The sequence below is a fragment of the Zootoca vivipara genome, chromosome 1 (assembly GCF_963506605.1).
Source record: "Zootoca vivipara chromosome 1, rZooViv1.1, whole genome shotgun sequence".
Classification (NCBI taxonomy): Eukaryota; Metazoa; Chordata; class Lepidosauria; order Squamata; family Lacertidae; genus Zootoca; species Zootoca vivipara.
The window spans coordinates 108,507,029-108,534,891 of record NC_083276.1 but is presented as its reverse complement, the minus strand read 5'-3'; the positions used below and the strand labels follow the sequence as shown (position 1 = coordinate 108,534,891).

Sequence of the window (27,863 nt, the reverse complement as noted above, 5' to 3'; positions counted from 1 at the left end):
GGGTTAGCAGTGGTCTCCCTGCATGGACATGGGACCGAGCAGATGCCCAAGGGCCTGAACATAAGATGTTATTCAGCTAAGTTTTACTTAGAGTGGACCCGGTAACATTAATGAACATTGCTTAGCTCCATCAATTTCAGTGGTCCTACATTGAATAAAACTGAGTTAACTACTGCCCATAATTGTAGGGGTATATAATTGGAAATAATTTTTACCTCAGCCTGCGCCCAGGGCATTTAAGTTTAGAGTTTGACATCTGAAAGGCTATCCTAGAACAAGCCACAAATTAGAACAAGCCCTCTGGAGGAGGGAAACTGAGAAGAGGGGGTGCCAATGAATAATAGAGTTGTTTGTATAATGTCGCTCTGAAGATCTGAAAGTCTGACATGATGCGAGTGGGATGAAAGGGATGTAAGGGAGAAGAGAAGATACAAGCTGCATCAGCATGCAAGTAAGTCATGAGAAAAGGAGCCATGTGATGCTGCCAAGAGGGAGGGGGAGACAAAAAGACCTCCTTTCCTCTCTGACCTGCTTTTTTAATAAAAAAATTAAAAAATGAATGAATGGCACAGTATAATTAGCATTTTCACATAGCGCATGTCACCATCACATGGCAGTTTGGAAATCCCTGCTTCCTTAATAGGTCTAAACTTGACTCAGAGATATCCAAACATAACTGAAGTTGCTTGGGATGAGGTTGCCAGTGGCTCTGTGCCAAGGGAAGCAAACTCCCTCGTTTGCTGCCACCTCTCCATTGGTGAGCCTTTCAGATGCCACAGAATCATTTGTAGGGTTGCCAGACTCAATAGAGGACAGGACTTCTGTGCCTCTAATTGCCCTGCTCTCTTTTGAGTCTGGAAACCTTAAATAGAAACCAGCAGACCCTTTGTTTAATTTCCAAGCAAAGGGTCTGCTGGTTTCTCTTTAAGGTTTCCAGACTCAAAAGAGAGCAGCGCAATTAAAGGCACAGAAGTCCTGTCCTCTATTGAGTCTGGCAACCCTAATCATTTGGAGGGTCTGGGATTCCCACCCCTGTCGTGCAGCTTAACTCTGGGGTTTATTACTCGAAACGAATAGAAGTGGATTGATTGCAGACTGCGGTGCAAGAGACAGGCCGGGAAATGGTTTCCAGGAGACTGGGAGGCACAAACCACAATGTGACTTGGGTGTTCTTTCGCCTGTGACAACACTCCAGGACAACTTGGCCAGATAATTTTGTCTTTAGGACACACAGTCTAGCTGCTCCTGAGTACAAGTGGATCGAAACGTTCTCTCTCCCCCTTAAATGAGGATTCTGCTCATTTAAATAAGCTGTGCCCTGTACAAATTGGATTTGTTACGTGAATTACATCTCTGAATTTCTGAAGCTTTCTCGTGCTTCAGCCACAACAAACCACCTTCCCCCTCCCCCTCCCACCAAAAAAAAATCTGGAAGCTCAAAATAACAACAGATAAAAGCATTGTACATGCAGGCAAAACATTATAAAATAGAAAGGCTATAATCAGAAAAGCACAATATTTAGGATGGCTGTGTGGGTGGGTTGCAGGACTGTGTTTCTCTCCCAGCCTTAGAAATGGAGACAACATGGGGGGGGGGGAGAGAATACATAACAAGAAATAAAAATATCGATATTGTGGGCAGCTGGCAGAAATGACTAATGCAGCAAGTGGTAGCTTAGAAACAAAACAGAGGGATCTTTCGGAGCCTGTGGCATTTCACAGAGGGTGACTGTCTGCTGCAAAGGTTGCCACAGTTTTCTACCTGAAGAAGAGGAATTTTCCTATACTGGGTTTGTGACCCAGAGGCCCTTGCAGCTCTGGAAGCCGTTTTTCAGATTTTTAAATTTTATTTTAAATACATAATGCTTTAAAAAGGTCGTTTCAGAAGTTTGTGTTCTTTCTCACACACCTTATAGGCAGAAGATACCTGGTCGAACCCCCCAAATCTCCAGCTATGAGGATCTCAGGTAGTGTTTGATTAGATAGGCCTCTGCCTGAGACCTTGGACAGCCACTGGCCAGTCAGAGTAGACAATACTGGCCTAGAATTATATTGAGAAAATGGAACCATCCAAAGTAAAAAGTATATAAAAAGTTATATTCTGACAGTACCCACCTGAATGGTGTCATAAACCAGCTTTATCAAATTACCAGAAGACATTCATTGTTGTTGGTATTATTATTATTATTATTAGAACTATTTAGTTTCTTCTTTTTCTTCTTCTTTCTACTAATAAGAGATCAGCATACAAAGAGATCAAAATAACTTTAAAGGGTTAGCCTTGTTTTAACCTGAAGAAAGGAGAACTGCTAGATTTCATTTTGCACTTTGGTATGAGCTTCATGTGAAGAGCCCACCCATGCCTGACTCGAAGCCCCCTCCCCACACACAAAGCATCGAAAAATTGCAGTACTGTGGACCATTGCGAACCGCACAGATCTCAGATTTGAAATTAAAATCTTTATGACAAGACGGAATGCTGTTCTTCAGTTGCGGCAACGAGATCCATCACACCTTGGAGGGGGATGGTTCACGAAAGCCTTTGGGTTTTTTAAAAAAGTATTATTATTTTGCACTGCTTCAAAGCCACCAATTTCGTGTGAAGTGATCCCATTTTGACCTCTGCGGTCTATCATAAGCCAGCCATGTATAATAACAGTGGGAAATCTATGCAGTTGCACTGAGGGAGGGGGGGAAGAGGCATAAGCTGCTGCCAAGTGGAAGGTTTTCCTTAAGTTTTTGAGCCCGTCAGCTGACTGGTCACACACAATACAGAATACTTCTGAGCGTGTAGCTTTGAATGGAACTGATCGGGGGTGTCTGATTATTAGGTTCCTGGGATATATGGACAACCCATATTTAGCAAGGCAATTGGGGCATTCCCTATCTGGTCAAGAGGCTTTTTTCCTAGGTTTCAGAATTCAATGCAGCTGACCATTTAGGGAGTCCCCATAATCTCCTTTATCGAGGAGAGGACACAGACTGGGGTGGTGGTCCAGAAAAAAGGCTGTCTAGACTGTGCCCTCTCCCCAGCAGAGGAGATTTTTGTACACATTTAGTAATAAGTTGACCTTTTGAAACAAGCCACCTCTTCAACTCGTCCATTTTTTAATTTTTTTTTTTACAACTATGGAAAACAAGGGTTTGAAATGTGCAGGGAGTTTCCACAAATACAAGCTGGAAAAGTGATGGGGGTTGGGTCAATGTGGCTTTACCATACTTAACGCCAACAACCCCCTCTCTCGTGAGGTCTACGAATCAAACAATTACAATTACAGACAGTAACAATGTATATTTTAGAGACAGTAGCATGAATATATTTTCTGCGTATTTCAAAGTCCCAAAGATAACATTGTAGGTGATCAGAGAGATCAAAAGAAGAACAAACGAACACAATGAGAGTGAAGACAGAAGAGATGGTGAAACATATGGACAGACTCCCGCAGTTTGGTCAGACTCATATTGGTGGCTTTGAGAACACTCTCCAACCATCTCATCCTCTGTCTTCCCCTTCTCCTTGTGCCCTCCATCTTTCCCAACATCGGGGTCTTTTCCAGGGAGTCTTCTCTTCTCATGAGGTGGCCAAAGTATTGGAGCCTCAGCTTCAGGATCTGTCCTTCCAGTGAGCACTCAGGGCTGATTTCCTTCAGAATGGATAGGTTTGATCTTCTTGCAGTCCATGGGACTCTCAAGAGTCTCCTCCAGCACCATAATTCAAAAGCATCAATTCTTCAATGATCAGCCTTCTTCATGGTCCAGCTCTCGCTTCCATACATCACTACTGGGAAAACCATAGCTTTAACTATACGGACCTTTGTGGCAAGGTGATGTATCTGCTTTTTAAGATGCTGTCTAGGTTTGTCATTGCTTTTCTCCCAAGAAGCAGGCGTCTTTTAATTTCTTGACTGCTGTCACCATCTGCAGTGATCAAGGAGCCCAAGAAAGTAAAATCTCTCACTGCCTCCGTTTCTTCCCCTTCTATTTGCCAAGAGGTCCTATTTGCCAGGGGTCCTTTACCTTTACCTTTTACCTATTTTCCATGGGCATAGCCAGGTTTTATTTGGGGGGGGGGCAGACTTAATTTTTTTAAGGGACAGGACCGAGTTATCTGCGATGCAATTGGTTAGTTTAAATATTTTTATTTATTGGTTTGATTTAGGGGGAGGGGCAGCTGCCACCCCAGCGCCCCCCCCCCATCCCAGCTACGCCCATGATGATCCTATCCTTTTCCAACTCAACAATTCTGATGTATATTGGGCGGACTGCCGAGCTCCAGCAGAAATACAGCCCAGGCTGCCCTTCTGAATCTCCGCTGGCCTTCCGACACTCCCCATCTCTCCCCTCCCCCCTTTTCGGGCACCCTTCCAAGGCGCTCCTGGGAGCGGAGATCACGCTGCTCCCTCCGCCCGCGGGAGGCCTCGCCATTCCCAGGCGCGCACGTGCTGCAGCGTCCCGATCCGGAGCCCGGGAGCCGGCGCGCTCTTCTCCCTCGGCGTCCCCAGCAGCCTCTGTCCCGCCGCCTCACTCCGTTCATGAGAGCTGCAGGCGGGATCCGGAGAGGGGCTTCCGAGGGAAGCCGGGCAGGGCGAGCAAGCGGCCATGGAAGAGCTCGCCCAGCGCCCCCCGTCGCCCGCCACCAGCCCTGCCCACCCGGTAAGCCGCACATCTTCTTGGTTGGGATCCTAGGAAGTTTTCTTAAATTCTCCTCGCCTTTCAGCTGGTCCCTAGGGTAGGAAAGCAAACTCCTCCTTTCTTTTTTTAAAAACACAACCTCGCGTATTTCATAGAAGCGTAAGAGTTGGAAGAGTTTGTCCAGCCCCCTGCCATACAATAATAGTAAGGGAATCGAACCCGTGACATTGGCATGGTCAGCGCCGCACTCTAACCATCTGAGCTGGCCATAACTAGCCTATCTTTGCATGCCAAGGAAGTCCGCAACTCCTCGAGGGTTTGAGACCCATTGGCTACCTTCACCTGGTTTAGCCACCTAGTCAAATTCCTTCCCCGGGGTGTTAGGGGAGGGGTAGTACCTCTGGTGGGGGACATGTCTGGGGTAGTTTGCCCACCTCAGTTCTCACCTCTGGCTCCTAGAAGCTGTCAGTGTGCGACAGCGGCCACCCTCCACCCCGTAAATAACTAAGATAAAACACAATGTGTATTTATATAATGTTACGCAGATATGGCTGGCATGGGGAGAAGGGGTATTGTGATAACAAAATGTTTCTGATAACTGTGGTTGTGGGTGCCCAGCTCTCCTTAGATTTACAAGAACGCCCTTTGCTGTTCAGATATACCACTTTGCGAAGCAGATTAGATTTACAGCACAATCCTGTGCAAGTTTACTCAGAAGAAATATTAGTTGAACTATCATCTGATGGGGCAAGCGTGTTTAGGATTGAATCATTAAAGCAATTAAAGTAAAGGCTTAAAAGTACCTGCTCTAGGATGTTAGGGGAAAGGGCAGGAAATAACTAACTTGCCCAAATTTTTAAAAACCAATATACTTTCAAAATCTAGTCCTTATTTTGATGCATACAATAGATCAGCCTGGATAGCTCAGTTGGTTAGAGCTTGGTGCTGATAACATCAAGGTTGCAGGTTCGATCCCTGTATGGGACAACTTTATATTCCTGCATTGCAGGGGGTTGGACTAGATCAGGCATCTCCAAACTTCAGCCCTCCAGATGTTTTGGACTATATTTCCCATCTTCCCTGACCACTGGTCCTGTTAGCTAGGGATCATGGGAGTTGTAGGCCAAAACATCTGGAGGGCCGCAGTTTGGGGATGCCTGGACTAGATGATCCTCAACATACCTTCCAACTCTGTGACTTTATGACTGGCAATATTTTCCATGTCACTTGGTATTTGTTTTAGGGAGGAAGGGACGCCCTTCCAAAACCAAATCCTTGTATTTTTAGTTTTGTTAAATGATAAAAAAAATTGTGGGGTTTTTTTTTTAAGTGAATATATTTTAGACTGACATCAATACTACTTTATTGAAATAGGAGGAAATGGATGAAACAACAACCCTGGTTTGTAAACCAAGAAACAAAGGAGGAACTAGCAACCTCTCATCAGCTGCTTTTAATGTCATCAATTCTATCATAGGATCTGGTATGATAGGTAAATACATCAGTTTATTTTTCATTCCAGTTAATTACTATATAAATTTCACTCAAGTTTATTATTTTGTTGGACTTACTATCAATCATATTTTTTGGGGTTGTAATTTTATTACAGTAGTGCAGATTAATGTCAATCAAGATCAGAGAACCCAATGGGCTGTTTATATATTTAAAAATTGACTTTGTCAATGGCTTGCTTTGCATGACACAGTAAGCCATACTACAGCTTCCTGGAACCTTACAAATATGTGGGCGTACAGATAGGAATTCGCAGCCACTTTCCTCCAGATTCAGGAGCCGATGGCATGAGCTTCCTGTGGCTTGGGCTTCCTCAGATCTTAAGTAGCCCCTGGGAAGATGCGAGAGGACCTGGCAGCATCAATAAGTGGCAAGAACTTGTGGGGGGACCTCCAATCTAATTTGTTTGTTTGCATCGTTTTCACAGGCCTGCCCTATTCTCTGAAGCAAGCTGGCTTTCCATTGGGAATATTGCTGTTGTTGGCCGTTGCTTATATCACAGGTATTGCCTTAAAAGTGGCCACTGTCAGTAGAGAGAATGGTCCAGGAATTAAGATTGGTAGAATATACAAAGGGTCTTCATTGATACTACAAGTCCTAAATCAGGCATTCTTTTATCCACGTGAACAACTTTACTTGGAGAGAGAGCCCCTCTGTGGTGTCCCCAACATGCTATATGCCCCACCAGCACTGTCCACACTTTGGGGGAAGATCTGAGGGGGAAATTTTGGCTGCATTTGGGCTTGCCCTATATGGGCTCCATACTTTCTGCAGAATCCAGCTTTCAGCTCACAGGAACAGACTGCATGCATTATGTAGCTTTCTGCCCTTCAGATCTTCCCCAATGTGTTGACAGCATATGGGTGGAGCAGTTGGGACACAACAGTAGGGCGTGGCTTGTGTATAGAGCCGCTCCATATAGTGTTACTCAAGTATAAGACTGGGACGCGGGTGGCACTGTGGTCTATACCATTGAGCCTCTTGGGCTTGCCGATTGGAAGGTTGGTGGTTGGAATCCCAGCAATGGAGTGAGCTCCCATTGCTCTGTCCCAGCTCCTGCCAACCTAGCAGTTCAAAAGCACACCAGTGCAAGTAGATAAATCGGTACTGCTGTGGCAGGAAGGTAAATGGCATATCCGTGCGCTCTGGTTTCCATCACAGTGTTCCATTGAACCAGAAGTGGTTTAGTCATGCTGGCGACATGACCCGGAAAGTGGTCTATGGACAAACGCCGGCTCCCTCGGCCTGAAAGCGAGATGAGCGCTGCAACCCCATAGTCGCCTTTGACAGGACTTAATCGTCCGGGAGTCATTTACCTTTACTCAAGTGTACAGGAAAAGCGCTTAATCTTCTGAGATGATTTTAAAAGGTAGAGCACTGTGCTGCATTGGATGTCCTTTCCTATGTGATATTAGGATACCACGAAAGATAGATTTTTGCAAGTTTCTCAGATTTAGCATCTAGTAAAGAGCTTGAATCATGAAATTAAATACGTATGAAGGCTGGGCTCCGAGAGGACCTTCCTAGTGAACCGAACACTAGCAATAGATGATTGCAAGCATTCCCATCCACCTTTCACATAGCCTAGTGCAGAGGACACTATACCAGGGTTTCCCAAACTGGGGGCCTCTAGCTGTTTTTTTTGGGGGGGTACAACTCCCAACATCCCTAGCTAGCAGGACCAGTGGTCAGGGATGATGGGAATTGTAGTTCAAAAGCAGCTGGAGATCCAAGTTTGGGAAACCCCGCTCTAAAGCATAGTTTCCCCTGTGAACTAGGATTGCAAATAGGATCAAACCATGGTTTGCAGTTCTGGTTTGTAGAGAGCAGTTAAACCATGGAATCTCTGTTGTAGAGAATCAGTTAAGGGCACAATGCAATTACAGTGGTACCTCGGGTTAAGTACTTAATTGGTTCTGGGGTGCCAGTCGCTCCCCGAAAAGTACTTAATCTGAGCGCTGATAGCGCGTGTGCGCAAAGCGCCAATAGAGTGCTTCTGCGCATGCGCGAACCACGCAGATCGCTTCTGTGCATGTGCGTGCGGCAGAACCTGGAAGTAAACACTTCTGGGTCTGCGGAGTACTTAAACTGAAAGTACTCAAATCGAAGCATACTTAAACCGAGGTATGACTGTAATAGCAAGCAACTAATCTTGCATTTGTGAAAAACATTCTCTGTGTACCCATTATAACAGAAAATGCCAATGTAATACACATCAGTTTCGTGTGCTTTGCTGACTTATCATATTCCCTTATTAATCCTTGTGAACAAAGTTTAAAACTATATGTGACTCTATCTAGGTTCAGTGGCAAATTAGTGTCAGGGAGACCCATGTTCAAATCCCTACTCACTGAGCAATCAGGGCCATTAAATGTCTCTCAGCCTCACCAACCTCACAGAGTTGTTGTGAAGATGAAATGGGGTAGGAGAGAATCATTTTAAGAATAATTTGTACTAAAGCTTGTACTCTAGCCATGCTAGCAGACCTCAGGGCAGCCCATTTGCTCCCATATCCTGCTGCTTACATGGGCACGAACTGGGCTGCTAGTTAAGAGCGCTGGAAGGAGCCGGTGACTCTGGAGACAGATACGGAATGTTAATTGACACCACCCAATGCAGCCTGTGAGGGCACATGTGGATTGAAAGAATGATCCACTGGCCTGGCAGTAGCAGGGATCAAAGGCAGCTCTCCTTGCCTGACCTACAAAATAAATAGGTCAGTTGTCTAGAAATAATTGCAGAAGAGATCTCTAGCAATGTCTCCCCTAATGGACACTGGAGTGGAGATGTAGTTGTGTTACCAAGACATTTTCCTTTGGCTTCTCACAGGTTTTGTGTAAGATCTCCTTTTCCCTGTGTTCCCAGGTAAATCCTCCACGGTGGCTTCTTTCAGTCTGATGAAAAAATAAAAATTAAAAATCAAGAGAATAATGCATGAGAAATTGATCCCAAATAGATTGTTTTTAATAGAATGCTTATTTTTTCTCCTCAACAGATTATTCTATTATCCTATTGATTAAAGGAGGGAACCTGTCTGGAACCAACAGCTACCAGGCTCTGGTCAATAAAGCATTTGGTTTTGTAGGGTACCTAATTATCTCGGCTCTCCAATTCTTATACCCTTTCATTGGTAAGGTCACCTTGGAGATGCATTAAAGAACAATGCCTTTTTGCAGTCTATAAAAGAAGAAGACCAGAAGCCCACGTGGTGTAGTAGTTAGGGTGTTGGACTAGGACCTAGGAAACCAGGATTCAAATCCCCACTTGGCCATGAAGCTCTCACTGAGTGACTTTAGCCTAACCTGCCTCACAGGGTTGTTGAAGGGATTAAACGAGGAAGGAGAAAACCAGGGGCGTAGCCAGGATGAAAATCAGGGGGGGGGCAAGGGGCGGGGAGCAAGGGGCGGGGCCAAGGGGCGGGGGCGGGGCCACATCGGAGCAGCCCGAAATCGGGCTGCTCCGACTCCCTCCTCCCCCTCCGCGATAGGAAGGGACGAGGGGGAGCCAGGATCAGCCCGAAATCGGGCTGCTCCGACTCCCTCCTCCCCCTCCACGATCGGAAGGGACGAGGGGGAGCCAGGATCAGCCCGAAATCGGGCTGCTCCGACTCCCTCCTCCCCCTCCGCGATAGGAAGGGACGAGGGGGAGCCAGGATCAGCCCGAAATCGGGCTGCTCCGACTCCCTCCTCCCCCTCCGCGATCGGAAGGGACGAGGGGGAGCCAGGATCAGCCCAAAATCGGGCTGCTCCGACTCCCTCCTCCCCCTCCGCGATAGGAAGGGACGAGGGGGAGCCAGGATCAGCCCAAAATCGGGCTGCTCCGACTCCCTCCTCCCCCTCCGCGATCGGAAGGGACGAGGGGGAGCCAAGATCAGCCCGAAATCGGGCTGCTCCGACTCCCTCCTCCCCCTCCACGATCGGAAGGGACGAGGGGGAGCCAGGATCAGCCCGAAATCGGGCTGCTCCGACTCCCTCCTCCCCCTCCGCGATCGGAAGGGGCGAGGGGGAGCCAGGATCAGCCCGAAATCGGGCTGCTCCGACTCCCTCCTCCCCCTCCGCGATCGGAAGGGACGAGGGGGAGCCAGGATCAGCCCGAAATCGGGCTGCTCCGACTCCCTCCTCCCCCTCCACGATCGGAAGGGACGAGGGGGAGCCAGGATCAGCCCGAAATCGGGCTGCTCCGACTCCCTCCTCCCCCTCCACGATCGGAAGGGGCGAGGGGGAGCCAGGATCAGCCCGAAATCGGGCTGCTCCGACTCCCTCCTCCCCCTCCGCGATAGGAAGGGACGAGGGGGAGCCAGGATCAGCCCGAAATCGGGCTGCTCCGACTCCCTCCTCCCCCTCTGCAATCGCTGGGGCAGGTGGAGGGAAAGCCCCAGAGCCGCGCAAAGCGGTTGCCTGGCTTTCCCTCCGCCCGCCCCACAGCCAGCCGGCTAGAAGGGACGTCTCCCTTCTCCCTTGCTGGCTGTGGGGCGGAGGGAGGGAAAGCCAGCCAAACGCTTTGCGCAGCTCTGGTGCTTTCCCGCCGCCCGCCCCACAGCCAGCCAGGGAGAAGGGAGACGGCACCGGGCGGGCAGTGGGGCAGGCTGGCCAGTGGCCCTGCTTCTAGGGGGGGCAATTGCCCCCTCCTGCCCCCCCTGCCTACGCCCATGGAGAAAACCATGTATACCACCTTGAGTTCCTTAGCAGAAAAGGTGGGATGCAAATGAAATGCATAAATTAAATTGGTCCAGGCTTAGCCTTTAATCTTCCCCTTTGTTTGGTTGGAACCCTGGATGGTGAAAAAGGGGCTCTTAATAGCGCCCCCCCCCCGTGCACTGATAATTTGCATGAGAGGGGTTGCAGGGTCACCAGGTCAAGTGGTGAGGCCTCCTTGTGTGGCCCTAGAAGCCCCTCCTACAGACACAGTGGGGGCAGGTGCCCTTTGGGTCTGATAGGGCAGGTGACAGTAGATTGGACCAGAGTTAATGGCAGCCAAGGCCAACACATTCTAGTGCTGCTCCCATCCTCCTTTGCTGAGCTGTACAAGGGCATCAGTGAGAAGGAGGAGGAGTAAGGAAGAGGCTGGTTTTAAGGAAGAAGGCAGGCAGGCTTCCTGGGATTAGTTTTGAAATGAGCCCCATCAAGTTCAGAGGGTAAATTCGCCTTAAAGTATTGAACATAAAATACATTTCATGTTTGGAAAAGGCATAGTTTTTCACTGATGCAATTTTGTTGCACATAGTGTATGCTTAGGTTTCATTTTATCCTTTCAAAGTGTTATTAACGAAGTAGTTTCTTCTTTTAAAGCCATGATTAGTTACAACATTATAACAGGAGACACTTTGACTAAAGTTTTCCAAAGAATTCCTGGAGGTGAGTCGATCAGTTTTTGTTCTTCCTGATTACCGGTAATAAATGTTTTTACTTAACTTGCTAGGAAAGTTGATCAAAATATTTGGCCACGGATTAAATATTGTAAAGGGCTGTGACACTCACCATAAGTTATGCATACTTTTTTTTATTTTCTTGGTATATCTTGGGGATTCAGACTTTGGTACAGTGGTACCTCGGTTTACGAACTTAATCCGTTCCGGAAGTCCATTCTTAAACGGAAACCTTTCTTAAACCGAGGCATGCTTTCCCTAATGAGGCCTCCCACCGCCAGTGCCCTTCCACCATTTGGATTCCGTTCTTGGACCGAGGTAAAGTTAGCAAAACGTGATACCCTTTCTGGTTTTGCGCAGTTCGAAAACTGAATCGTTTGTAAACAGGACTGTTCTTAAACCGCTACCACTGTATCTGATATATAACCTTGACCCATTCTGAGAATCTCAGGTTTTATTTTCAAAAGGCATGTTTCTAGTCCGTATGAATGCAGGGATATGTTGTCTCCAGAAGGATCTACTGTATTGGATCCTAAGGCTGCAGTCCTACACATACTTTGGGAGCATTGCATTAAATAGGAGTATATGCCTAGCATTTATGGTGTTCTTCATAGTCTGCAATCACTTTCTCAAGTCATATATGACTGCAGTCTGTTGCTTGTCATCCACCACATATGGCGCCTGCAACCACACAGTTATTTGCACAAAATCTAAATTTTAACATTCAGTTAATAAAAGCATGGCGGTAGAGAGCATTTATACAAAACAAACATGCATACATTTATTTGCATTATTTAATATGGAGTACACCATTCATTATACTGGGTATAAATAATTGCTATAAGTTTATCGGCTTAATTTTTTGAAAAAAGACTTGTGCTTGTAAACTTTGTGCTTTATAATGCCTCCCTTTTTATATCAATATTAATAATTGGGGAAATGCTGAAGCGTTCTGTACATTATGTATTGGTGTAATCTTGTAATGTTTTCTTAAAAGTAATCCTCACTGAGTTCAATGAGGTATACTCCCATGACACGGGATTGCAGACTGAGTTTTTGTAATATAACTCCTTAGCATAAATGTTGTTGGCAAGTATTTTGATGTGCTTTGTCCTAAATACGGTTGGTGCTATATAAATATTCCAAAAATCGCACATTTTTTGTTCCCCTCCTACCTGTCCTCCTTTCATGAACAGATTTTTAGACATTCAACACATTAAAAAATCATGTACGTTTCACATTTAATGAGCAACCTAACATCCATTTCTTACAGAAATATGCATCTTAACATTTCTCTCTCTTTTTTTAAACAGTCGATCAAGACAATTTGCTCATCGGTCGCCATGTCATTATTCTCTGTGTCACCATCATCTTCACCCTTCCTCTTTCCCTCTTTAGAAATATATCAAAATTGGGGAAGGTAAATCATTACTGTATAGAAATTAACTTCTCGATTTGAGTTAAGAATGAAAATAGTGCCAGATCAAACTTCCTCAACCTAGTGCTCTCTGAGGTGTTTTGGGCCACATCAGCCCTGACCAGCATGGTCAAGTTGCCAAGGACGATGGGAATTGTAGTTGAAAGCATCTGAGGGAGAATCCAAGTTGGGGAGGTTGACCTTGGTTGATAACTGGGGTAAGAGTTTTAACATATGGGAGGAGAAAAAGGTTGAGCAGACACAATATGTCAGGCATAGGCAAACTCGGCCCTCCAGATGTTTTGGGACTACAACTCCCATCATCCCTGACCACTGGTCCTGTTAGCAAGGGATGATGGGAGTTGTAGTCCCAAAACATCTGGAGGGCCGAGTTTGCCTATGCCTGCATTTTGTGTTTTGAGGGTTATCAAAATGTGTCACATGGTACGGACATTGCAGCATGGAAGGTATCCTCTGTGTAGGAATAAATGTGATAGCTATAGGTAGATGAGCATGGCTTAAAGGCACATCATGCAGCCACCTTATTGAAGCTAGGCTGGTCCTAATATGGATGGAAGACTGGGATCCAAATACTTTCTGCCTTTCCCCCTCTTTTGTATATACATTTTGAATGGCAGGTCTTTTAATTATACTGGCCTGTCACCCATGGAAATGTTTGTTCTCTCTTCTTTGACAAACAAGATTACGCTTTTGGAAATTCTAAAACGTTTGACCACTAATGGGCATAATTGGCTAATGCTTTTATTGTTATTTGCAGGTATCGTTGGTTTCTCTGATTTTAACCATCCTCATCCTGGTGTTTGGGATTATAAGGGCAATTACATTTAGTGCACAGGTGTAAGTAATCTTGCCATTTCTCGTTTTCCATAATCTCTCTGGGAGAAATAAAGGTCACGGTTAGAGGCAGTTGGTGCTTTGTAAGTGAGCTGGATCCAGCTTGAGGGAGAGCTCAGTTTGCAAGTTTTGTTTTAAGATACAAAAGAAGGCCTCTTGTGGCAGTAAACCCAAATTGCAGGAAAGTTGCAGCACGGCAACATCACTTTGGCTTGGTGATTTGGTGAATCACGGTAGTGATGGAAAGGGCCTTTTCTGATTTTTTTTTCAGCCCACACAGCTGCCATCTTGATTGCTGTTCACAATAAAAATGGCTGGGGGGGGAATCAAAACCCACTAAAACAATGCAGAAGGAGAAACTGACAGGGAAAATAATGTTACCTAGTCATAGGATATTTCATTGGTGCTCTCCAGAAAATATCGCTTGACAATGAGACAAAGACCCTATTGAGATGTAATGCAGCTGCTCCATTAAGCGATGGTTTGTTGGTGGTAAATGAGCAGTGAGTTCAGGTCGTGCTGACACTGCGACGAAGCAATGAGCTTGAGTGCCTCCTCCTCCACTTGTGCTACAGACTTAAGAGGATGACTTCTTGGCTCCTTAATCCGTTTCCCATGATGCCTGAACTGAAACCAGTAGTGTAGTGGAGCGGGAACATAGGGAACTGCAGCTCCTGTAACCTTTTCTTTTCTTTCAGAGCTAGTACACCAGGATAATTGACAAACTGACCTTGCTTTGGCACTTTTATGTAGCTCTGAGGGCCTTCTGGCAGTTCCCTCACTGCAAGAAGTGAGGTTGCAGGGAACCAGGCAGAGGGCCTTCTCGGTGGTGGCGCCTGCCCTGTGGAACGCCCTCCCACCAGATGTCAAGGAAATAAACATTTGTGTGGCGATACCGTGTTTCTCATATTATAAGACACGTCTTATATTTATTTTTTCCTGAAAAAAACACACCATGGCTTATTTTCAAAGGATGTCTTATTTTTTAATTAAGTACCGGTACCGGTATCTGTACAGACCACAGACCTGCTCCCACCAGGTCTTCGCGCGCGGCAGGCAAAGGCTGCAGCCGGGTGTTGGGGCTGCGCGCGCTGCGCGCTGAGGCTGCAGCCAGGTCCCGGGTGTCCGCGTGCAAAGGCTGCAGCCGGGTTCTGGGGCTGCGCGCTGAGGCTACGGCCGGGTCCCGGGTGTCCACGCGCGGTGCGCAAAGGCTGCAGCCGGGTTTGGGGGCTGCGCGCGCTGCGCGCTGAGGCGACAGCCGGGTCCTGGGTGTCCGTGCGCGGTGCGAAAAGGCTGCAGCCGGGTTCTGGGGCTGCGTGCGCTGCGCACTGAGGCTGCAGCCAGGTCCCGGGCGGGGCCGTCTTTAGCTTATGTGGCACCGTGGTCCAGGGATCCCTCGGGCGTCCCCCACCCTCTGCGCCTTTGCGGCCGGAGGATGCCTTCGCGGCCCACCCGCCGCGTGGCTCGCTGGTGGGAGCGTGCAGCCCGGGTGGGTCCTCCTGAAAGGAGCGAGGTGTGCAGCCCACCCCTCCCCCCGCCGGCCTGGCGTTTGTGTCAGAGGGCTGCCTTCAGGGCGGAGGGAAGGCTGCTTCCTGCCGGGAAAGCGGCGCTTGGTGCTCCACGCAGGCGGGTGAGCGGGTGGGCAGGCTTGGTGCTCCATGCCGGGGTCTGTGGCTGGAGCTGGAGCCCATCATTCAATTCCATCGTGACGTGATTTCTCCTGCCGTCCAGCCCCCCCCCCCGGCCCGCCAATTTCGCTCTAATTGCAGGCGCTCCCCTCACACACCTTAACGCTCTTGCCCACCCAGTCGTTGAAGAGCTTTTATCTCTCCCCACACCCACTCCCTTCTCCCGACGCTATCCCTTGGCGGGTGGGGGTGGGACAAGATCCGCTTCCTGACCCAGCAAGCCACACCTCACACTCGGTGGCCTTCTCGTCGTCCCGCCTTCACAATTTCCCCCCTTCAAACTTTCCCCCCTTTGCCCTCGTCGCCCACCAGCCCGCCCGCCACCTTCGCTCCCCGTCCCTGCCGCGCATTTCTCGCCTTCCTTCTATCCCTCACACTGGCTCGGCTGCCCACGCAAAGACGAAGCAGCTCCTGGCCGGGGCAAAACTTGGCCAAGCCACTCCAGCAGGATTTGCTCCCAGCAGCGGGAGGAAAAGGAAAGGGAAGCGCGCCCGAGGCATCAAGAGAGCGTGTCCGCTCTGCTCGAGGCAGACGGAGGAGGCACAGCCTTGCGCCACGCGGGGGTGAGGAGCCACGAGAGTGGCCAGTGTTGTGCCAGCCCCCGAGCTCCGTGTGGCTCCTCAATGCGCCCTTCGATGCACCCCTGCTGGGCGGGCGCGGTGGTGCATTGCGCCACCCAGCCCAATGGGAAAGACGCCCCTGGTCCCGGGGGTTAACGCGGCAGCAGCAACCCTTCTTTGTCACAGACCTGCTCCCACCACCCGGTATGGCTTATTTTCGAGGTATGCCTTATATTTTTCCACCTCAGGAAAATCCTGCCATGCCTTATTTTGTAGGGATGCCTTAAAATATGAGAAACACGGTACCCCGATGCCTCCCCGAGAAATAAAAACACTAGACACATTGCATAAGGTTAATGGGCATAGAAGGCCACAACTTTATTGATTACGGATGTAGAGGGGTATTGGCCTAGGCATTGGATCTAACCGACTATATCCGACTCCAGCCCGCTCTGCTGGCAGTCTGTGAAAGGTTAACCACCATTGGATGAGTCCTGCGATGCACATCAACTAGGAGCTCATCCTGGGGCCACCGCTAGGGGCGTGCCCTCTGGCCCTCACCTACCACGGCTTCGGACTTGGCAACGCCCCCGGACTCCTTAAGGGAGTACCTTTCCGCATTTTGGGGGAGGTGATGGCCGCAACCTCCCCCCCACACCTGTACCTTCACGAGATAATCCAATGCCTGCCGCCAAAACCCAAGTTGTGATGAGTAGCTACGAGGTAGGCGAAAACCACAAGGCCTGAGCCAATTTGCCAAGTGGGAAAAACTCCTACCAGGCCCCAATAGGCGACCAACCGTAGTCCATAGCACTGTCACGAAGAAACCCTGCCTACGTGGGGGAGGTGGGTGGGAGAAACGCAGTTGTTGAATCCAGAAGAAGCAAGGCAGAGTCCCTGCCGCGCTCTTGTTCAAATAGGCGAGCCGCGCCCCCCAGAGCGACCTAATTGGCTGTGCTAGGGGCGTGCCGCGGCAGGGAGATGATCAATGGGCTGGGGGGGAATGCTAACCATTCCCCCCCACGTGAAGGCCTCGTGGCGCCCACAACATCTCCTCCCCCCGAGGTGGGGAAGAGACTCTATCTGACTTTTAGAAGACAGCCCTGTTTAGGGAAGTTTTTATTGTTTAATGTTTTATTATGTTTTTATATATGCTGGAAGCCGCCCTGAGTGGCTGGGGCAACCCAGTCAGATGGGCGGGGTACAAATAATAAAATTGTTGTTGTTGTTGTTGTTATAAGGAAATAAGGAGGCTTCCCAGTTTGTTTGTGACTGATTAGTGAAGCCAAGGGACTTTACGCTACCCGTTTAAATAGTAACCCTGTAAGATTGTTCGTATTCCTAACTAAAAGCTGAAAGTTGTGTTTCAGAGGGCTGAAGGTCAAAGCTCAGTATAGTTTGCAAGTTGAACCTTACAAGCCTGCTGAGTTCGCTGGAGCTTATTCCCAGGAAATTAGGACTTCAGTCATATTGAGCCTAATAAACTGGGCATTGGACTATCTGTGTGTGTGTGTGTGTGTGTGTGTGTGTGTGTGTGAAATAATGGACCCAAGAAATGCAGTTTCTTGCATTTTTGGGCTTTCGTTGGGAATATGGCTATAGGAGCTGCCATGATGATGAACTTTTTCCACTTAGGAAGCTGCCTAATAGTAAATCAGACAATGGGTCCACCTGCATCTCAGTATTGTCTACCCTGCCTGGCAATGTCTCTCTATGATTCTGTGTCTCTATGGGTCTCTCCCAAGCCTACCTGAAGATACCAGGGATTTAACCTGGAGATTTTCGCAGGCAAAGCAGATGGTCTTCCACTGACCAATGGTCTTCCCGAAATTTAAAATTTCAAAATTGCCATTTCATCACGTAATGGAAAAGTTAAAATTGCATGTGTTATTTATGAAATGGGGTGGGGAAGGAAGAAATGCCCTGCTTTTGTTTCCATTATATTTAAACTTTTTTCAGTGTTCTGTAGTTTCCTGACCAGAAGGATTTCTTTTCTCACACCAGCCATGACCAGCAAAGAGGGTGAGGGGCAAATGCCTTATGTCTGGGTCCCTGTGGTTACTTGAAAGAACAGCATTTTTCACATACTTAAAGTGCTCAATTAGTCACAGAAGAGTTAAGACCTTTATTAGGGCATATTAAAATGGAAGGATGGAACTTTCAGGTTTTCCAGATCTCTTCTTACAACTGGATGCTACACAGTAAAACATGGAAGGAGAGAAGGAGAGAAAGGGATTTCAGACACCTTTGAAAAGCTGATCCTTTGTAACATTTGAGTAGGTCCTAATAACTTTTGGGTTATTTTCTCATGGACATACAGCTGCCTAGGAACTGTTTGTGTGATGGTTAATAAGGTAGTCAGTCTTAATTCCTGCTACAGAAAAGCATTTATACGGATGCTTAATTCTGGCAATATTTCAGCACTTTGCTTCTATTTCCTCTTGAAAGACAATGGAAACGTACACATGTATAAGGATTGCCTTAAGAGCATTGTTGGGAACAGAGCAGAATGCATCCTGTCTGGCCTGGAAACGTATATGGGTGGGAATATTGCAAATTTCTCTCTCTCTCTCTCTCTCTCTCTCTCTCTCTCTCTCTCTCTCTCTCTCTCTCTCTCTCTCTCTCTCTCTCTCTCTCTCTCTTCATAAATAAGCAAAGAAACACATTTCAATCCCTTGCCATTGTGTTGCTTTGAGGCAGTAAAGGTAAAGGGACCCCTGACCATTAGGTCCAGTCATGACCGACTCTGGGGTTGCGGCGCTCATCTTGCATTATTGGCTGAGGGAGCTGGTGTACAGCTTCCAGGTCATGTGGCCAGCATGACAAAGCCACTTCTGGCAAACCAGAGCAGCGCACAGAAACGCTGTTTACCTTCCTGCTTTGGAGCGGTACCTATTTATCTACTTGCACTTTGAAGTGCTTTTGAACTACTAGGTTGGCAGGAGCTGGGGCCGAGCAACAGGAGCTCACCCCCTCGCAGGGATTTGAACCGCCAACCTTCTGATCAGCAAGCCCTAGGCTCTGTGGTTTAACCCACAGCGCCACCTGCTTCCCCGTCTGAGGTAGTAAAGAGGGCATTTATTTCCAAAGCTGGAATAATAATAACTGCTAATTAATAAATGCTGGGTTATTTGTAAAAGAAAAGGCGATGGCTAAGGAGAGCTGCAGGTTCTGATTGATACTTGAGAAGAGTATTGGATATCAAAAGAAACACTTTCTGGAGTAGGGGGAGCTTCATAGAACTGGCAAGAGTAAAAGCCTGAAGTTGCATCTTCTAAGGTAAATGGTGCTTGGAAAAGCTAATTTGTCTGCGGCGGAGATAAAGCCTGACAGCTGGGCGCTGTCCTCTGGCCTGGCAGCTGTGTCCTGCTGCTGCTTTGCAGTTCACTGAAAGTGCAGCGGCTGAGACAGCAGGTGGCAGCAGCCTCCCCTGTCAAGACAGATGAGGACTGAAGCCCCTGACTATTGAAGGTGGGCGTTCTCCCCTCTGGCAACGTTTTTATCTCATTTTACTGCACCCCTGTTTGAAGGCAACTGTATACAGTCGTACCTCGGAAGTTGAACAGAGTCCGTTCCGGAAGTCCGTTCGACTTCCAAAACGTTCGATTTCCAAAGTGCGGCTTCTGATTGGCTACAGGAAGCTCCTGCAGCCAATTGGAAACCGCGGAAGCCCCATCGGACTTCCAAAAGTACTTTCGAAAACCAGAACACTCAACTTCCAGTTTTCTATCGTTGTAAGCTAGAACATTCGACTCCCAAGGCGTTCGGGAACCGAGGTATGACTGTGGTTGCAGAATTATATCTGAAGACGCTGCATATTTTGGGAGGTAGGAGGATAATGGAAAGGTGGCATTCTCTAACCCCCTGCCCCCCCCCACTGCCAGGGAGCAGGATTACTTGAGGGGAGGAATCTTTTGGCCCAGTGAAATTTTGAAAAGTCACTGCCAGCTCCTTCTTCTCGAGCTTTATCTGATCTGCTTCCAAATTCAAAGTGATTTAAGTTAAGAAATGCACAAATGGCATGCTTTGCAAAAATTTGTTTGCTGTATTGCAGTTCACAGTCCCAAGCAAAGAGCTTTAACTGTGATGCTGTTTTGCTTTGGAACTTGAATTGCTTCTCCCGTGCACGGGCTACAGTCTGTAACGTCATGTATGGGTATAGAGCTGGCATGGAGCAGGGGCATAGGAAGATGGGGGCGGTGGGGGCGGGCCGCCCCGAGCGGCGCGATCCCAGGGGCGCCATCGCGGCGGCCCACCCTGCCCCCAAAACGCATGCTCCGCCCCTGTGTACAGCGTGCCCCACCCCCAGAACGCGCACCGTGCACCGCCCCTAGAACGCATGCCACGTCCCTGGGGGCAGTGCGCCTGCTCTCCGCTCCCGGTGGCGGAGCATGAAGCTCCGCCGCTGGCATGGTGTAGTGCCCAGAGTGTTGGACTAGGACCTGGGAGATCAGGATTCAAATCCCCACTCAGCCATGAAGCTCGCGGAGTGACCTTGGGCTGGTTAATCACTCTTAGCTTAACCTACCTCACAGGGTTGTTGTGACGATGAAAAGGGGAGGAGAACCCTGAGCTCCTTGGAGGAGAAGGTGGGTTACAAATGTAATAAATAAATAAATGTATATAATGATGCATGGAAATTTCCAGGCAGTAATTGTACGCAGATTTACTCAGAAGGAAGCCCGTGGTGGGTTCAAATAAGTGTGTTTAGGATTTCGGCCTGAGAGATTCAGGCACTACAAATCAAATTAAGCCTCTCCTATCTCACAGGGACACAGGTGGCGCTGTGGGTTAAACCACAGAGCCTAGGGCTTGCTGATCAGAAAGTCGGTGGTTCAAATCCCTGTGACGGGGTGAGCTCCCATTGCTCGGTCCCAGCTCCTGCCAACTAGCAGTTCGAAAGCACCTCAAAGTGCAAGTAGATAAATAGGTACCGCTCCAAAGCGGGAAGGTAAATGGCGTTTCCGTGCGCTGCTCTGGTTTGTCAGAAGCGGCTTTGTCATGCTGGCCACACGACCTGGAAGCTGTACGCCAGCTCCCTCGGCCATGAACGCGAGATGAGCGTTGCAACCCCAGAATCGGTCACGACTGGACCTAATGGTCAGGGGTCCCTTTACCTGCACCCTTTGTCATTGTCATTTTCTCTCTCAGTTAGAACATAGTTTGTCAGCGTTGATTTGCAACACTGAAGGTATGAAACCCTAGGCTATTGTGTCCCTGTTGCCCTCCTCAAGGGGCCTGAGGCAGTTTAAACTGAGCACAAACAAGTCCAGAAACTGCAGGTAGACTGAGATGTGAAGGTTTTGCTGTTGCTAACTATAGTTCGGATTAACAAGAAAACAGCTGGATGGCTGCAAGGCTTTTTACTTTCCATTTCGTAAAAAAAAAAAATCTCTTCAGTGTTTGTGCGTTGCAGGGGTTTGGACTAGTTGACCCTCAGGGTCCCTTCCAGCTCTACAGTTCTGTGATTCTGTGACTGCCCTGGCAGTTCATTTAGAGCAAGAGTGGCTAGCATGTTGCTGGGGGAAAGCCCCCGTGACCCCTGACCAAGCTGCCTGGGGCTGATGGGAGTTGGAGTCAGTCCATCAGTTGCGCAGCCACATTTTCCATACCCCTGACTTTCAGCTTTTCTTTTATTTTAAGTGTTATTCATGGTGGGAGTGGCAACCTCTCAAATGCAGCTTTTTTTTCCAGATCCCAAACAGAAAATCCGTGGGTGTTTGCAAAGCCCAATGCAGCCCAAGCCATCGGGGTGATGTCATTTGGTATGTGCCATGTTTGGCAGCATTTCTGTAAAATCTGCAGCACATTTAGCATCCTCAGGTTCCCTTTGCATTAGTGAGATTCTTACTCTTCCAGATTTGTTTTCATTTTTCTTGTGAACGTTTTGTTTTACGTATTGATGGATTTGTGGGAAATGTTGAGCAGGGGCAGTTAACCTGTGGCCTTCTAGATGTTGTTGGACTCCATTTCCCATCATCCTCGGCCAACATAGCTGATGGTAAGGGATGACGGGAACTATATTCCAGCAACGTATGGAGTACTGCCCTTTTGCTATCCCTTTGAGCTACCCACCTGATCACCATCTTTGCTGGAATAATCCGGTTCTGGTTTCGTAACGTACAACGATCACCCTCGACCTGATTTGTCCTTTGTCTTTTTGTTAGGGCAAAATGGGTCTGAATGATTACACCCTTTCTTCCACTGATAAGGCCAACTTTGAAGGTTCTTCCCATTTTCTTCTTTCCCTTTGTGCTCCTCTTCTAACAAGATTCCCTAATGAAGCGCTTGTTAAATTTGTTTCTTCTAACTATGCAATAGGGCTCGTTTTCAACTTCATGATATATCACCAGCTAAACATTGCAATATACTGATAAATCACAATGCCTGACATAACGATGGAGCTATGTAGAGACATTGGCTGGCTTCATGGTTTTCCCCACATTGTGATTTTGGCATAGCCTGTGTATGCACACATACATCATGATTCACAATATATTGCCAGGTCAAAAATTATGAAACTGATATCACGATATGGATTTCTAACCGGTTTGGGATGATATATCAATATATCACCCAGCCCTACTGTGCAGCATTTCTGTAGTGGGAGCATTGAGAGAAGAAAAATGCCACGTCCTACAGATATTTCCGTCTGTACAGGTTTTGGGAGTTAGGGCTTAGAAATTCCTTAGCGAGCGTTCAGAAAGGCGTTCTTGCTCCCAGAGGTCGCCGCAGCAGCACCTCTGCTTTATTCCGCTGTAGAACAAGTGGAGCAGGGGGCACCAACGCCATCATTGGACCCAGCCAAAGTCAAGCACTTTAAGGGTCAAAAGTAGGCATTGTGGTAAACACATGGCTGCTGCTAGCTATTTGGTTCTCACCTCCAGTGACATCTCGTGAAACTTACCCATGTCCTGATGTCACAACGCAACGTGTTTTCCCTACCTTCCGCTGACAGCAGCCAATCCTGTGGGGTAGAAGCTGTGACACACAAAATGTTGTAACGTCAGGGCACGGGAAAGTTCTGCAAGGCAGGCTAGAGAAGGATTCTACATGCACATCTACTGTGTTCAGTAGCAGCCAAGCATTGCACATAACATCTGGTTTGCCCTTAATTCCCACCAATTCCAATGGGAGAGCTAGAAACAGGTACGCAATTCTTCTGTTGTGCTTTACTTAGGTTTAAGCCCATTGTTTTCAATAGCTTGCCTTTCCTCTGCTTTTCAGTACATTTGTCCCAAATCTAGTTTACCCAGTAATATGTATATTGCACGTGATTGCTTTTTTTATACAGTATATACAAAAAAAGTAAAAATACTGTTGTGCTTCTTCCAGCATTCATTTGCCACCACAACAGTTTCTTAATTTACGGCTCCCTTAAAGAACCCACACTCAACAACTGGGCTCGTGTCACGCATGTGTCCGTTTCGTTTGCTGTGTTTGTCAGCTTGTTGTTTGCTACATGCGGGTATGTGACCTTTAGAGAATATACAGAAGGTAAGCTATTCCGTTATGGGTTATAGTTATTGTTTACCTTGGCTTTCTGACAGTTCTCACCTGCATTAAGCTTTTCTTCTAGATTCACTCACCCAGGACTGTGGGTACTCTCTGTAGGATTTACTACTGGTACACAATTCAGCACCTGCAAAACCTACCTCACAAACAAAGCCCAAAAAAGTCAAGTATCTGGGGGACCTTTTTTTTCCAGAACAAAATCGCACATGAGCAGGTTCCAGGGGCTACGTGGATGGGTGGGACCAGAGGCAAAATTGGGTTGAGAAACCCATGTAAGTAGCCCAGCACAGACTCACACATTCCTCTCTCTCCATCCCAGCAGCCAAACATTCAAGGGCACATTCTATCCAGGCAAATGCACTCAAGGAGGACATGAAGTAGGGCTGTTGAGGGATGTGGCCATATTTGACCCCTGGGCATGAGGTTCCCCACTCCAGCCTTGTGGCTTCTTATATATCCACACCTCAGGCTTATATACTGAAGATTCTCCAAAGATAATCCTGAACTTGAAGCAGTGTATATTGCTCTAAAGAGCAAGTATAATGCTAATTATTATGAACTGGTGCCGAAGTTGTCCCTTCGCATATGGCGGGTGTATTCCACTCACAGAAAGGCCAATTCCATTCCTTGGACGAGGTGAGAGCAGACCAGGTGGAAGCTCAATCATATTATTCTCTTTGAGAAACCTCTTGAACAAACAATATTGCCAGGCTGCAGGAGCATGAGGAATTCTGTAAAACAATGTTCTTTGGCACCATGCCAATGCAGGAATCTTTTTGCCTAACATAGGGCTTGAACCCATGACCCTGAGCCTGAGAGGCTCGTACTCTACCAGCTGAGCTTGTATCAGATGAAGAGTAGAAGAGAAATGAGGAACCTGTGGGCCTCCCATGGTGTTGCTGGACTACAACTCCAATCATCCCTGACCATTGGCTATCCTGGCTAGGATTGATGAAGTTGGAGTTGGAAGGTTACAGGATGATGCCTGCTCCTGGAGTAGAAGATCACACAGAGCCAGCCCTTCTCAATTTATTTACTTCCATGTCTGCAGAGAACCTTGTATGGAGGAATCTGCCTCTTGGAAGACTTTCACATGAGATGGGGGAGAGGTGGAGTTGGGCATAGAGCTAACATAATTCGTAAGAGCCCTGCCCATCAAGCCCAGCATCCTGTTTTCCACCGTAGCCAGGCAGGTGCCCCTTGGGCAGCCCTCAAGCAGGACATGAGGACAATGGCTACAGTTCTTCACTTGTGCCACACCCCAGGCCCTTTGCTATAGCCGCCACATACAATCTATTATAGTTCTGTGTTCCAAGTGCGAAAACCCCTAAGGTAACATTCCAAAGTTAACAATCCTGTAGCACTCCTATACATAGCAAACGCTTCAGAGGTTGTTGCATATTTGAAGCCTTCCAGCTTTGATCCTGCGGCATGGGAAGTGTGTGCGCGCAGATTCCTCGCCCTGCTCTTCCTTAAGTGATTGTTCTTGTCACAAGAATAACAGCTACAGAGGAAATCTGTCTGCTTCAACCTTGCGTTTTTATTCATCTTGAAGGCACCTTCCACCCTGACCGTAATTCAGACGTCAGGAATACTCCTACAGTAAAAGCAACCTTGGTGTGCAAAGGATACCGAGTGCAAGCTCCACTACAAGATATAGTTTTTGGAAATGATTCTCTCTCACACACACACACACCAAAAAACCACCACAATAGTATAAAATACGCAATGCCCCTCACATACACAGCTAAGAATGAATTCTGTAGAGTCATCACAGCAGAAATGGTCCATGCTGCTAGGGCCATATACCCAAGGCAAATGTTTCAAAAATAGAAGCTCACCATGCCTCGTGGCAACCAATATTGAACCAGAGCAGATGTGATAAGGAAAGAAAGAAAGAGCCTGCCTAGAGATGCTCTTTAGAATCCAGCCAGTATTTGTGGCTATCTAGGATTATTCTTTGGAAATATTGGAATTGAACCGAGAGGAAATTAAAAAGTTCTCATGAATGCTTGGGTCTGTATTCACAACTTCTATTTTCTCTTGCACATTACAAAGTTAACTTCATTGTCTGCCACTTCCTCAGGAGACATATTTGAGAACTATTGCCGAGATGATGACCTTGCCACATTTGGGAGGTTTTGCTATGGAATCACTGTCATCCTAACGTTTCCAATAGAATGCTTTGTTACCAGAGAGGTGAGTGTTAATCGCACCTGTTTCTTAGATTTCAGAGAGTCACCGTGAATTTCTGATGCCACCAATGCAGTGGACTATGATAAGGTATAGCATATGTCACCAAGTATTCTCATGTATTACCATTATGTACAAAATCACTTATTGTAGGATATTATGGGATGGAACTAAATCCAACTAATGTTCTCTGAAATGTTTGCATCCTTTTTATAGAATGTTAGAGTAAGCATATGCTCATGGAAATGTTAAGATTTATTTGATTATTGATTTAATAAATTTGCATACCGCCCTGTATCCATAGATCTCACAGCGGTTCACAACATAAATTAATTGACAGACATGGATAATGTTTGTTTTCTTTTTGGAAGTACATGGCCTTGGTTTGGCCCTGGTGTATACTGGATCCTTAACCCTCTGTCTAGGTTTTGGTTTTAAAATGAAATTGAAACAAAAAACAGTCCATAATCTAAATATTGATCTATTTTTCCAGCTGTATGAAAAAAAATTGATACTTGGCCAATTTAAAACCAGCTACTGTATGTGTTACTCTGGAAACGTTTTTAAAAATAAATAATTATGTGAACCTGGGTGCCTTGAGGGCAAGGGCATTTCATTGAAGTCTGGTGTTCAGTCGTAATCCATTCCTTTGGCTTGCGCATAACCCTAGCATGAGAAAATTAAAATATGCCACTTTGTAACAGTACTTAGAACTGTGCTTCTGTTTCAGGTCCTCGCAAACGTGTTTTTCGATGGAAACCTTACAACCATTTACCACGTTGCTCTGACAGTCATTGTCATTGCTTTAGCGACAAGTGTATCATTAGTGTATGATTGCCTGGGAATAGTTTTAGAGCTAAATGTAAGTGCACTGGGATTTTACAACTACTAAATTGTTGGAGTTTATTTTAGTTTAGTTTTTGCTTAATGAAGTAGACCACTTCCTCAAATTGTTATTGTGTTAGTAGGATATGTTTAAGGAAGAAATTTGGTGCTGTGCTTCTTTTAGGCAAGGTGATTAACTTTTTGCCTGAAGCTACAGAATTAAGTCCCCCCCCCCAGGGAAAAATGAGGGGGCATTCTAAAGCCCCTGTTCAAGCAAAATTATTAAGTCGCATCCTCCATTCTGAGGAATCTTGCAGGTGCCTGTTTTTGTTTTGTTTGAGTAACTGACAACCACTAAGTCTTGCCCACTGAAATCAACAAACTATAATCCATTGAATTCCTCTTTGTGATTCCCACCCCATTCCTTCTTAACTCTGTGTATTGAATTAATTCCAGGAGCATGTCTCTGCATCACACCACAAATGCATATTTAGTGTTTTGCTTCCTGCTTGCAGGGGGTGCTCAGTGCTACTCCACTGGTCTTCATCCTGCCTGCCGCCTGCTACCTGAGGTTCTCCGAGGAGCGATGGACCCATTCAGACAGCCTTCTCTCTGCCCTGATCCTTACCATTGGGGTGCTAGTGATGATAGTTGGCTTCGTTATGACTGTCCTGCACCCCCAGGAATGTAGCCATGGGCAAGAAATGCCATACTGCTTCCTGGGAAATGCCTCGCTCTACAACCAAACAGTCCTGTCTTCTCCGCAAACTCACCAACCCTAGGAGACAGTGCCTCCCAGACAAGATCAAGGCAAATGTTTTAGTGAAGTCCATTGTGTGTTTCAAGTTTTTAAACGTACTCTTTCCCTCTCTCCAAGATATAATAAAAGTTAAACACTGAGCTGCAAATGTTATCATTTTTTTGTGGTTGTGAATTCTTCCTAAATTGCAAAAATGCTGGTCATATATTCTCCAGTATGTAAGCAGACACCCCAGTTCTTTCGACCCAGCTGCTGTATTATTGGACAGCCTAAACTTAAGAGCTGGTTCCCACTAGAAGGAGAGAAACAGTTTTTGTTGTTTACTAGCACCTTCACATTTCCAATAGCATCACAACGGTGGTGTTAAGTTCACCCCAGATTGAGTAAAATCTAGGAAATCAATGAGATATCTTAGCAGATCAAAGGAACTTTCGATCTTTCATACTCAGATGGCTTTTGGGGGGGGGTTTCCCCATCTTTACTTTGATTGATTCTCCTCAAATTCTCCAAAAGATATTGAGACATTTCATTTTTATGTTAT

The 27,863-nt window shown here is 47.0% G+C and overlaps 1 protein-coding gene across 1 annotated transcript; it reads left to right on the top strand.

The window, feature by feature from the left end:
• Nucleotides 1-4,475: 4,475 nt before the first annotated feature.
• Nucleotides 4,476-27,451, top strand: SLC38A11 (solute carrier family 38 member 11). The gene is made up of 12 exons (XM_035130830.2): nt 4,476-4,653; nt 6,007-6,124; nt 6,572-6,646; nt 9,140-9,274; nt 11,433-11,498; nt 12,823-12,929; nt 13,705-13,784; nt 21,724-21,794; nt 23,365-23,526; nt 25,631-25,743; nt 26,468-26,599; nt 27,078-27,451. Exons 1-12 carry the CDS (start codon nt 4,600-4,602, stop codon nt 27,342-27,344), a joined length of 1,380 nt encoding a protein of 459 aa, XP_034986721.2. The 5' UTR covers nt 4,476-4,599; the 3' UTR covers nt 27,345-27,451.
• The last annotated feature ends 412 nt before the right edge of the window (nt 27,452-27,863 follow it).

Excerpts from the sequence above, each read along its gene's own strand:
- SLC38A11 (XM_035130830.2), top strand. The coding sequence starts at position 4,600 with ATGGAAGAGCTCGCCCAGCGCCCCCCGTCGCCCGCCACCAGCCCTGCC. Across the intron at positions 25,744-26,467 it reads AATGCTTTGTTACCAGAGAG|GTCCTCGCAAACGTGTTTTT; the intron begins GTGAGTGTTAAT and ends CTTCTGTTTCAG. Across the intron at positions 26,600-27,077 it reads GAATAGTTTTAGAGCTAAAT|GGGGTGCTCAGTGCTACTCC; the intron begins GTAAGTGCACTG and ends TCCTGCTTGCAG.